Source organism: Balaenoptera physalus, assembly GCF_965194825.1.
Source record: "Balaenoptera physalus genome assembly, chromosome: 1".
NCBI lineage: Eukaryota > Metazoa > Chordata > Mammalia > Artiodactyla > Balaenopteridae > Balaenoptera > Balaenoptera physalus.
Window position 1 is genome coordinate 25,219,548 of NC_138882.1, and position 12,240 is coordinate 25,231,787.

The window sequence follows — 12,240 nt, forward strand, 5'->3', positions numbered from 1 at the left end:
CCCTGCAGAGCAGCAGGGGTCATCCGGCTCTATCTGCATCTCGGGGAAAGGCCTCTGCAGCCACGCAGGTGTTGTCAGAAGTTCCGTAACGTGAGGCAGAAATGGGGCACAGGCCTTGCAGGATGTGGGTTCCTCCCTTCTCACCTTGTGGCACCTCAGAGACTCCAGCCAGTCCCAGGAGCTACAGTGGCTCCGTCCTCCCAGGTGCCCCGGCTGTGGGGACCAGGCCTGAAGGGTCCCTCCAGCCAGGCCTGGGCCTCTCGGGACACCTGAGGCAGGCTGTGGCCTCCCAGCCTGCTCTGTTTCTACTGGATCACCTTAGCCACCAGGAGGAACTTTCCTCACTCATTACTGGAGGTAAACCAGCAGCCACGGGGCTCTAGTGGAGTAGATTTACCATAATTTATGTAACCATCTCCCTGCTGCTTTGTTTCTGTTTTCGAATTTTCACTCTTAATAATTCCGTGCTAAATACCATGGGCACACAGTATCTTTTCCTAAAGGGAGACTCCCCAAAGCGAAAAAACTGGGTCAAAGGATATAAGAATTTTTATGACCCTTGGCAAATTACTTTCCAAAATATTTGTGCCACTTTACAACGTCATCATCAGGGTGTGAAGAAGAGTACCCATTTCACCCTGGCTCCACTGGGTGTTGTTTTTAAATTTTTTTCTAATTTAGTACTTAAAAATATACTACCTCATTCATGTTTCAAGTTTCATTTCTTGGATCTAGTGAGAGTGAATATTTTCCCAGGTTTGTTTATTGATTATATTTTCCTTTTTCTAAATTGTCTTTTCCCATCCTTTGCCCACACATCTGCTGGAAGTCGTGTGTTTTTCTTGTCAAGGTATCCAATACGAATGCTTTGTGATATTTGCTATGCACGTATTAGAAGTTGTAAGGCAAGCTTGGATGCCTAATGGGCCATTCAAATTTAACACATCTTGAGATGGGACCCTCAATATTGCTCCCTAAACCTGCTGTACCTTTGCTGTTCTTCCCCATCTTAGTAAATGGCACTACAATCCACCCTAGCCCGGAATCTGAGTCCTTCTGGCTTCTTCTTGTTCCCCGAAGCCTTGTGTCTCCTCCACCAGCCAGGCTCCGTCCCCTAGCTCTCCCCAAGCATCCAATCTACCTAAGTCACTATTCACCACAGAGCCCTAGATTTTCTTCTTTACAGTGCTTGCCGCAGTTGGAAACTCCCTGGTTTATTTATTCATTAAAAAAAAAAAATAGTCTGTACCTTCTCTAGATTCTAGAGTCTAGAACATAAGCTCCCTGAGGTCAGGCGGCTTGCCTGCCCGATTCATCACTGTATGCCCAGGGCCTAGAGCAGTGTCCATCCCTTAGTGGGAGCTCAATAAATACATGTTGAACAAATGAGTGAATGAACTTGGCCCTTTTAAACCCATTTGAATGTATATGAAGGAGACCTTACGATATGGAGGATTAGCGCACTGGCTTTCAGGATAGACAGTTCCAGGTAAAACGGCTCTGCCACGAACTGTGTGATCTTGGGCAAGTTACTTAATATTTCTCTGCCATAGTTCACTCATCTTTAAAAATGAGAATAATAATACCATTTTCATAAGGTTGAAAGATATATTAGATTATGTGGACGAAGTGCTTAAAAATAGAGACTGACCATAATTAAGCACTCAATAGATGTCAACATTTCTTTGTTATTTTTCTCTGTGCTTTCTGGGCTTAGAAGCTATTCCCTTTTTTCATTAGCGTCTCAATTAACATTAAGTGATATTTTATTTTAGTTTTTATGGTATACTTTTAAAAACTAGTTAAAAATGTATACCTTTAATTAGTTTGGAGTTTATTTTGGTTTATTAAGTAAAATGAACTTCTAAATGCTATTGGCACCATTTGTTGACTAATCTTTCCCATTTGTTATGCTTTATCACACATTTAAGTTTTGTATATAATAGGGTATTTTTTCTGGCTGTCTCCCTGTCCCCTCTTGGGCTGGGACTACACCATTTCACTGAGTGGGTCAGACCCAGCTGGGTCATAGAAGATTCCGATATTCTCTGCTGGCAGATTCAGAAATGGGATGTCTGTTTGGAACGTGTGTTTGTTCTGGTTCTAGGCCCTCGCAAGACTACTTGCCCTTCTTACCCTTGGGTTCCTGGAGACACCAGTATACCCTGATACAAATGTCCCCTTTTTACTTGAGCCAATTTAAACAGGTTTCTGTAACTTGTGACTAAAAGAGTCCGAAGGTAAACTTCACTTTTATAATGGCCCAAGGAACATCCCCAGCCAGTGAGGCTGTATTCCTACATGTCACGGAGATTAAAAAAATGCTGTCCCTAACACGTCGTCAGAAAGTCACCGGCCAACAGGGTCAGCAAAAGACAGGAAAGCCGTCAGGACATCCACATGTCCAGCCACATATACCCACCCTGCCACCACCTTGATGGTGGTAGGTGCCCCAACACTGTGCTCCAGATTCAGACAAAGCCCAAAAGGCAGGTTGTCTTTGACCCATTCAAGACTCCACCAGTTCAACAGGCCGTTGTAAGACCAAAGATCAAAGAAAATAAAGTATGTGGAAGTACTTGCAAAAGCCTTTAAAATATATTATTATTATTGCCTTGTTTCATTCCAAAAAGGATATGGAACAGCATGCAAATTAAATAATAAAATATTACTTTTGAATATGTCTGAGGATCTCTGTGATGAAGTCATCACATTAAGAATATTAGTCTCATTTTTCAGCCTATAAAAGTATTAAGGGTAGGATGGCTCTGGACTTGTCTTTGACCCTACGTTATACTTCACCTCTTGTTTTCTTTTAAAAATCCTTGATAATAGCTTGGTTTTGCCAAGTGGTTGGCTTTTGTTTTGGGAGGTGTCTGTTTGCCATGTGACCCTTTTTCTTAGATATTAAGTATATGAGGGAAAGTCTGTTAAAGTAAGTGTGTTCTGGATCCTAGTTATGTTTAGTTTGCTGTCCTACAGAAGGCAAGAGTGCTAAGGGGAGGGAAGAGAAGGGCTGGCAAGACAGAGCAAAGAACTTGTGACTTCACTCCCCCAGGCAGAGGGAAGAGTGACTCAGCCGGACGCTCCATCTAGGCAGGAAAACCGTCCAAGCTTGCTCATTTCCCATCAGCCCTGCACCTGCTGGGATCTCCTGGCTGGCGTGGACTCTGTACGGTCACCTGGTGTCCCCAGCACAGGATACCCTGGGGCCTTTTTCCTACTCAGTCAGATGCCAGCGGGTGTGGCCATCTTCCAGTTACAGACAGAGCTAATAACAGCAGTCACTCTACCTGTGGTTCATGCAGCACTTAAAGCATTTCAAAACAGCTTGCATACACGGAGAGATGTTGCATAAGCAGAGGAACACGGCCTTTTGATTTGTGCAAAAAGGCACAAGCCAATTTAGAAAGTGAAAACTCTTTTTGACACCCCCCTTTGTGCTGCTCCACATTGACTGCTGGCCTGTGCCCTGGTCTCCCTTGCCTTTACCACTCGCTCATGGCCCTTCTTGCAGAAAGACTCCCGTGGTACCACATTTCCACCTCTTTCCCCTTCCTCTGTTTTCTGAGAGGTGACTCTATGGAAACCCACCTCAAATGCATGCACGGGGAACACGAAGACCCAGAAAATGGGCTGGGGCCATTCTAAACACTGAAAGATTAAGATGAGGGAGAGAAGCATCTTCTGGCCCCAATACAGGGAACTCCTCTTGTTCCCTGTCTTCCTTCTTCTCAGGGGCTTGTCAACCAGTGGCTACTTCGGGTGAAACAGAGGCAAAGCTGTTTTGTTCTCACTGCTTACCATATCCAATTCAAAACAGCTTCTGCTGGCAGCTGACTGACTATATTTATCAGGAAATGCTGGTCCCCTTGCTTTTACCACCTGGTTATTCAAACATTTAGAGCAACAATTTACATACATCCCATTAGGAGCCCTCCCCAATTCAAATGAGTAACTGCTAGAGGAGATCTTTTTTCCATGACCTGGAGACTTGGTTGAAGATGAGGGGGTCTTCAGAAAAGAAATGCAAGTGATGGGCTTATGTTGATGACCCAAGCTCACCCCACCATGTGGCTCAATGGTAGGTGAAGGTCAAGTCTACAACAGGCCAACAATTCATCTCCAAATTAAATTTCCTGTGGCTCTCTCTGGTCTGGAGAGTGTGTATGATGCCCCAGGAATTGTCCAAGTGGATTGTCCATGCCTGGGGGATACCTTAGAACCGGTCTTGGATTCCCTGAACCTAATGAAATATCCAGATAACTCAGGCAGAAATTGATTGATTTAACACCTTTGTGAGTAACTGTTACATGCTACAGATCATGCCAGGCCTTGAACATGGGAACTCCTGCATTATTTCTCATCTGGGTCTTCCTAAGGAAACTCGGCTCTCAGAAGCTCCTAAACTCCTATAGGGTCCTAGGTCTCCTTAGAGACTCAGATTCTTCAGCTATGACTCCTTTCTGTGTGAGACCCTCCCTTTGAAAGGCCACAGGGAGAAGGGGAACTAAGAGGGTCTGGGGCCCCTTTCTTCCTTGAACCAACCCTCACATTGAGTTCTCGAGAGCCCCTGACGAGGCCCCTCTTGGCCCGGGACTGCACCCTGGGTTCTGGTTCCTCTAGTAGGAGTGAGTTTAATGCACATCTGAAAATTCACAGAGGAGCAGACAGGGCTTCAGGGCGTTGTGGAAGCTGTGTGTCCTTTCCTTTCTCCAGTGTTGTTTCAAGTGTTTCTAGGAGGGCATTACCCTCCATCACTGTTCCTGACTGCATTAGATATCTGCTTCTGTACAACAAACTATCCTAATACTTAGTGGCTTAAAACAATAAAAATTTATTATTTTTCATGATTCTGTGGGTTGGCTGGCCTCGGCCAGGCAATTAGTTCTTCTGATCTGTATTGAGTTGGCTGAGGTCACTCACGTGGCTGCATTTAGCTGAGAGCTTGGCCGGAGCTGGAACATCCAGGATGGCTTCACTCACATGTCTGGCTCCTTGGCTGGGGCTGGAAGAGCAGGGAGCTGACCGGGCCTCTCCCTCCCCAGGCAGGCTCTTGCTGTTCAGCTCTCTGGCCTGAGCTTATCCATGGTGGCCAAATCCCAAGAGGCCAAAAGCAGACACTATCAGGTCTTGTAAGGCCTGGGCCTGGAACTGGCAGAGCATCCCTTCCTCCACATTCTTTTGGCCAAATCAAGTCACAAAGACAGGCTCGGTTCAAGGGGAGGAGAGGTATCTTCCACCACTTGTTGGGAGGAGTGGCATGAGGTCACAGGGAGGATGGAATTGTTGGCGCCATCTTTGAAAACAATTTGCCACACTAAAGAAAGAAAGGAAGTCAACAGAGGGGTAGATTTTATGTGGCTCAAATAACACACAAATTGCAATTTTTTTCAATGTTAAAATTGTCTCATGTTGTCCCCTTGAAGGGTTTTGAGCAGAATCATGTAGAATGTTACTTTATTGACCACAATATATTCTCATTAAAATCAAAGCTCTTTAAAACTAATCTATAGTGACAGAAAGCAGATCACTAGTTGCCTGGAACTAGGGGTGGGGAGGGGGGTTGACTGTGAAAGGGCATGAGGAAACTTTTGGGGGTGATGGAAAATATTCTATATCTTGAGTATGGTGGTGGTTACACAATGAGTTTGTCATATCTCATTCAACTGTACACTTAGAACAGGTGCATTTTATTGCATGTAAATTATACCTCAATAGAGTTGGTTCAAAAAAAAAAATCAAAACTGACTTACTAAGAATAATCAGAAAGGCTAAGTTTGAATAAGTGGTTAAACAAAGCCAGTGTTAAGAGTATATTATATTTACAAACAATAGCAAATTCCTTCAGGGAGGGAAAGGAAGCAAAGGGCTAAAGGGGATGTTTTGTTAGTTCCAAAGCAGGATACACGTTACCATGTCCTCCTGCTGTAATACTTAAAAACGTTTGCTATCATTTTCAGAATGTTGAGTAGGTGATTCTTGGTATTTTATAGATTACTGAAGAGTGACTACATCCTGCTTCCTGGGGTGCAGGAAGGGCAGGGGTCACCTCAGAGCAGAAACAAACAACAAAATGTGTTAGACCATCTTGGAATTAAACTGGCACCAGCATTGGGGAAAGCTGAGTGGTGACCCTCCAGGATCTTCCTAACTTCAGGAGTCCAGATCCTGCAAAGCAGGTGATCCGTGTAAAGCTGACACATTATTTGGGTTCTGAGTGTCAAGTTGGGTGCTAAGAGTATCAGGAAGGGCTGTCTTGGAGGATCTGGGGTTGTGGTGGTAGATGGGTGTGTTAAGTGAGTTCTATTTGCCAAATGCATCCCACCTGGACACATGGTGACAGCACCAGGGACTGCCCAGCTCTGAGATCCAGCTCTGGAGAAAGAGACTGTCTTGAGTGAGCAGGAGAGGAACAATGTTTAGATTCTCTTGTGTGGTACAAAGTCTGGCCAAGAATGCCCATATCAGAAAAGCAATGTAGGGACTTCCCTGGTGATGCAGTGGTTAAGAATCCGCCTGCCAGTGCAGGGGACATGGGTTAGAGCCCTGGTCTGGGAAGATCCCACATGCCATGGAGCAACTAAGCCCGTGTGCCACAACTACTGAGCCTGCGTGCCACAACTACTGAAGCCCGTGCACCTCGAGCCCGTGCTCCGCAACAAGAGAAGCCACCACAATGAGAAGCCCACGTACCACAGCGAAGAGTAGCCCCTGCTCGCCACAACTAGAGAAAGCCCACACGCAGCAACGAAGACCCAACGCAGCCAAAAATAAATAAATTAATTAATTAATCAAAAAAAAAAAAAAGCAATGCACTTGCTGCAGACATGGAAAGGGGCAGGGATCCTCCTCCATGGGTGAATTGGGTGGCTGGGGGACAAGGGGACATCACTCAGGGATCCCTTGATTGGGAAGGGTGGCCCTTGGTCTCCTGTGTTCACCACGTGTACCAAGTGGTTGGTTGGACCTGGAGCTAGAGTCTTCTTTAAAGACTCTGGTTTAAATGAACATGCACTTGGGTAAAAGAGGCATTAAATAGACATTATTGTTCACATACAACTCACTGTATCCACATCCGCAATGATTTCGATTTATTGCAGCCGTATCAGCAAAGCACGATTAACACGGATCACTGATTCTTGTATTGCACTGGGTAGTAATCTTAGTTACTATCAGAATTCTACTTGAACTTTTAACTAGTAGGGTCAGGCCCAGAGCAAACCCTATCTGGGGCTAAACTTCCCAGGGTAATGAATAAAGCACACGTACCATAAAGGAAGGGAGGATGCGTCCAAGACATCTTTCCAGCTTTCCTCTAGAAAGGGCTCCTTGGGAATGAACAGTTTTTCCCTAAGTGTAATTAGCTCATCAATTAATGTCCTAACCTACCCACGCAATCAAAACTTGAAATTTATTTCTTGGGAAACTGTTCTGCTGAAGGGATGTTGGAAAGGATCTGATCAAATCCTTATATTGATTACTATTATTAGTAATTATTGGGAAGGTCGTAACGTTTACCCTCTAGAGACTTTGGATTAGGATGTTTTAGCCTTAAATCAAAGGAATAAAAATGTCTAAGGGTAGATCAGGCAATGGTAATCAGAAAACCTCTCCTCAACAATATTTTGTAAGGAAGAAAAATCTTCCTGGGATTAGCATTCTTCAAATGAAACCATATATAAAACCACTCTACTTTACTTGCCCCTTGTAGGATCCAAGAAAACACAAACAGCATTCCCGGGAGGATGTGAGATCATCTAGAGACATGGATTTGATTTCCTAGTAGCTAAAATTCCTATGCCTTCTTGAATGTCCATTCTCAGTTTCCCCTTCTCTTATGCTTCTTAAATTCTCAAAAGTCTCTATCTATGTAACATTTAATTTGGGGGTCAACGTTCTTGGTTCAGGGTTTCCAGAGCATCCTCAGGAGTAAAGGCACAGTATAAAATTTCATGCACAGAGACACTCAGTACCTCTGGTTCCCAAAGTGCTTATAAACTGTCAAGTGACTCAGAAATACCAAGAACTAATCCTGACAGAGTCCAGAGGGAAAGGAGACTTCATCTGAAGCTGACCCAAAGAAGAAGGCACATCTGTCATCTCCTTGACAGTGTTCCAGGATGAGCATGAGCTCCTGGAAGCGGGATGGGTGTCAAGGCTCAGCTCACATTTGGCTGCCTCATCCCTGAGAGCTCTCAGCCCCAGAAAGGTCAGGAACACTTCAGGCATTTCTCCCCAAACCGGAAATGGGGACTGGCTACCCGCCCCTGGGGGAAACTGACTCGGAAAGATGTTTCTAGCAGCTCCCTCACCTGTGTCTGAGGAAACTATTTTAGTAATCCCTCGCCTCCTCCAGATGGGCCCTTCTGCAGCTCAGGAAAACCCATTTGGAGCTTTCCACACTCATTATGTGAACCCTGGTCTCTCTCCATGGCCGCTCAAGGCTTAAAGAGGACCAGCTGTTCTGCGGTTGCCCTGATGCTCTGCAGCTGTAATTGGGAACTAATGTGCACTTTGGCCTCCATCTCCTGATCCTACAAACAATTCTGCCTGGCTGGAAGAGCAAATTGCTTCACCTTCCAGCTGCTAAAATTGACCGGCTACTTACCACAATGCCATGAAGTGATGTATCATTCAGAGTCCTTAACTGCAACCAAGAAAATCCACACCGTAAGATTAACTAGCAAACTGATTTATTGAAGGATAATTGTGTGGCTTACAGAATTTCTAGGAAGGCCAGAAGATCATGCCTGGAGGCTCTACAGCCTGGAACAATACCCAAATCACCTTCCCACCACTGCTGGAGTGAAGGTGCCATTGGCACTTTAGCTACTGAGATAGGACACCACCACCTCTGCCCCTGCTGCCCTGAGATCTCAATGACTGCTCCCCTGAGGCCCCTAGGAAAGAATTCCTCCAGGTACCTTCTCACAATGGTGCATCTGATTGGTGGAGTCTGGGTCACATGCTTGTGTTCTAGCTGCAAGCGATCCTGGGAAATGTAGTTCTGGCCTAAAAGTCTGACAATAGGAAAGTTATTTATTCAAAAGATGTTAAGCAGTCACAAATATGACACATATCCACTCTACATGGCCCTTTATTTTAGTCACTATGACCTGAAAATAGGTATTATATATATATATAAAATTATATTATTATATATATAATTATTACTATATTATATATTATTTCATTCATTTTAAATCTGCTATTTTTAAAAATTGAAATATAGTTAATTTACAATATTGTATTAGTTTTAGGTGTACAACATAGTATAAATCTGCTATTTATTGCCTCTTGAAAAGGTGAGGTGGTGCAGTTGGTTTGTGTGTTGGTTTCCTATTACTGCTGTAACAACTTACCACTAACTTAGTGGCTTAAAACAACATGAGTTTATTATCTTATATTTCTGGAGGTCAGAATTTTGAAATCAATATCACTGGGATAAAATCAAGGTGTCAGCAGTCTGGTAATTCTTCTGAAGGCTCTAGAACAGACACTGTCTCTTTTTCTTTTCCAGCTTCCAGAGATTGCCCACATCTGGAAATTGGCGCCTTCCCTGCATCACTCCAATCTCTTATTTTTGTTGTCACATCTACTGCTCTCTGCTTCTCCTTGTCCCTCTTTTAAGGACCCTTGTGATTACATTGGTTCCACTCAGACAATAATCCAGGATGATCTCCCCAACACACAGTCCTAATGTAATCACATCTGCAAAGTCCTTTTTACTACATCAGGTAACACAGTCACATGTTTGGGGGATTAGGATATGGACATCTTTAGCAGCCATTATTCATCCCTCCACATCCTACTAGGCCAGCTGGCTGTCTACACCAGGGCCTCTGAGAGCAGAGTGGAGTTTCTCTGGTCCAGGGTCCAGTCTCCAGTATCACAGAGCTGATCAGCTTGGAGAGGTTGGCTCAGGAACATCAGGCATCCAGGACATTGTTGGGTAAACTACAATGCCAATTCATTTACTCATTTTTAATTGGCACTATTCCTTTCCAGAGGGATCTGCCTGGCATCTGAATGCCCGTGTGTCTAATTAACCATCCGAAGGCTGTTAAGTGAGCATGAACTCAAACAAACCGTGCTGGATGTTCCCAAGAGGTGTTTCACCCAGGTAGTGGGAAGGCCAGTGAGCTGTCCTGACCCATAATAGAGCTCACCTTTCTGCTGGCCGGATGCTGCATTTTCCCTCAGCAGAGCTGGACAGCACCCGACGACTAGCTTCCACCCGCTTGTAGAATGAGCCAGGATCCTGGAGTCATCCTCAACTCCTCCCTCACACTCCACATTCAATCCATCACCCAGTGCCACTTCTCCTTCTTCCTGTTTTCCACCATCAATCACATTTTTGAATCCCCACTGCCGCCCCCTAGTCTAAGCTATCTCACCTGGGCCACTGTAACAGCCTCCTAATCGCCTTCCTGGCCCTACTCCCCATCCTCTCCTACCAAATTCTTCACCCTGCAGCCACATTGTTCTTTTCCAGATATACTCTGATCGTGTCACTCATTTAAAACCCTCCACCACTGGCCATGATCACGAGGATAAAGCCTCAGGTGTTCGTCCAGATCTTCCCAGAAGCAGACACAAAGTTAATATTAAACATGTAAGGATTTTCTTTGGGGGAATGTCAGTGAGAGAAACGTGAGAGACTGGGAGAGCCGTCAGACTGTGATGCGAGTCTGACCCCCAGTGAAGGAGAGAGGCGAGAAGGGAAGGTAGAAGTGTCCCAGACTGCTGTGCAGTCTAAGGAAGGTTCAGCAAAGCCACTGAGTCCTTGAGCCAAAGCTGGCATCGCGGGAGCCCCGTGCCTCCCGGGAATGAGCCTGCCCTGCATTGTACCCCGAGGTGCCCAGGCACTGCCTGGGAGCAGCCAGGGAAGCCACGCTTTGGTGTGAATGGATTTTAGAGCGTGGCAGCGGGAGCTCTCGGCCAATTACACTCCACGGAGCTGGAGGTTTGCAAGGTGCATTCATCCGGCCACCACATCCCAAGTCCTCGACGTGCCGGCAGCCCACCTCTTCAGCTCCTCTCCTGCTGCTCTGACACAACTCACTCTTTCCCACACCTGAGTCTTTGTAAATGCTGTTTGCTCTGCCTGAATTATCCTTCCTCTTACCTCTCCTGCCCCTCTTCCCTTTACTCAGTGAACTCTTCAGATCTCACTGTAACATCACTTCCTCCAAGAGGCTGCCTCATTCCTCTGCCATGTGCTCCCATAACCCTGGTCCTTCTCTGTCCACACTATTCATCTCATGTGTTTAATGCCCAACTCGTTTTTCAGACTTGACTCCAGGAGAGCAGGAACCATGACTATTTTGCTCACTGTCAAATCCCCCAAGCCTGGCATGTAGTAGTTGCTCAGTCAAATATTGGTTGTTGAGTCAGCAAGGTCACCTGAAAGACAGGGTACCTTCCAGGACAGCCTGGTGTATGCAAAGAAAGAATGTCACAACTAGGGGAGTAGTCAACCACGGAGGCCCAGAAAAGGAAAGCCCAGGGGCAAACGTGGCAGAGCCCAGCCGGCCACTATCAGTTGTTTGAGCTCAACATCACAACCACCTATTATGTGCCATTGAGCACCTACTATGTGTTAGATGCTAAATTAACCAAGGAGTACAACCTTGTGAAGTCTAATGAGGGGCTTATAGTCAGTCCGGGGGAGAGACAACCTGTCAGCCTCCCAGAAACTCTGACTCTTCCGGCAGGTGTTACACGCACCTATTATTAAGGGTAATGTTTAAAATGTTTAACTTATATGGCAGAGGTGCTGCTCAGTCAGAATAAGCTCCAGCCATTAATAATTTGTGGAGTCATGGAGGGTATTCTGCTGAATATCCACTCTGACTGAACGCAAGCAGAGACCCTTGCCACTTACACCAGAGTCGTACTTCCCACCGCACTTGTTCTGAGTCACACCCACAAAAGGAAGCCCCCCCCACCGCCCCACTCCCTGCCCCTGCCTGTTGAGTTGGTTGGGCTGATAGAACTAGCTGATCTTATTTCTCATTGTAAGTGATGGCTTCATGCATCGGCCTCTCGTGAGCCTACTTGGGTCCCAGCACCACTGAGCCATGGTGACCCACCTTCTTTAGGGCCAGGCTAACTTGTGAGCCCCCTTCCCTGCAACCCTGGACCTCTGTTGGCTGCCATTTGGGCCTATGAGTGGACGCTCCACTGGGAGCAGGTGGGGTGGCCTCTCAGAAGACAGGCCCCGGCGCATTCTTC

The 12,240-nt window shown here is 45.7% G+C and overlaps 1 protein-coding gene across 1 annotated transcript in view; it reads right to left on the reverse strand.

The window, feature by feature from the left end:
- Positions 1 to 4,813: 4,813 nt before the first annotated feature.
- The window catches only part of LOC309648291 (uncharacterized protein), a gene marked incomplete at its 5' end in the record, with an annotated part of 55,494 nt that continues 48,067 nt past the window's right edge, over positions 4,814 to 12,240 (reverse strand). The window contains 3 exons of the mRNA XM_082436794.1: positions 4,814 to 5,320; positions 7,273 to 7,331; positions 8,928 to 9,023. Coding sequence (XP_082292920.1) covers positions 5,218 to 5,320; positions 7,273 to 7,331; positions 8,928 to 9,023 — 258 coding nt within the window. The 3' untranslated portion in view covers positions 4,814 to 5,217. The remainder of the gene's footprint in view (positions 5,321 to 7,272; positions 7,332 to 8,927; positions 9,024 to 12,240) is intronic.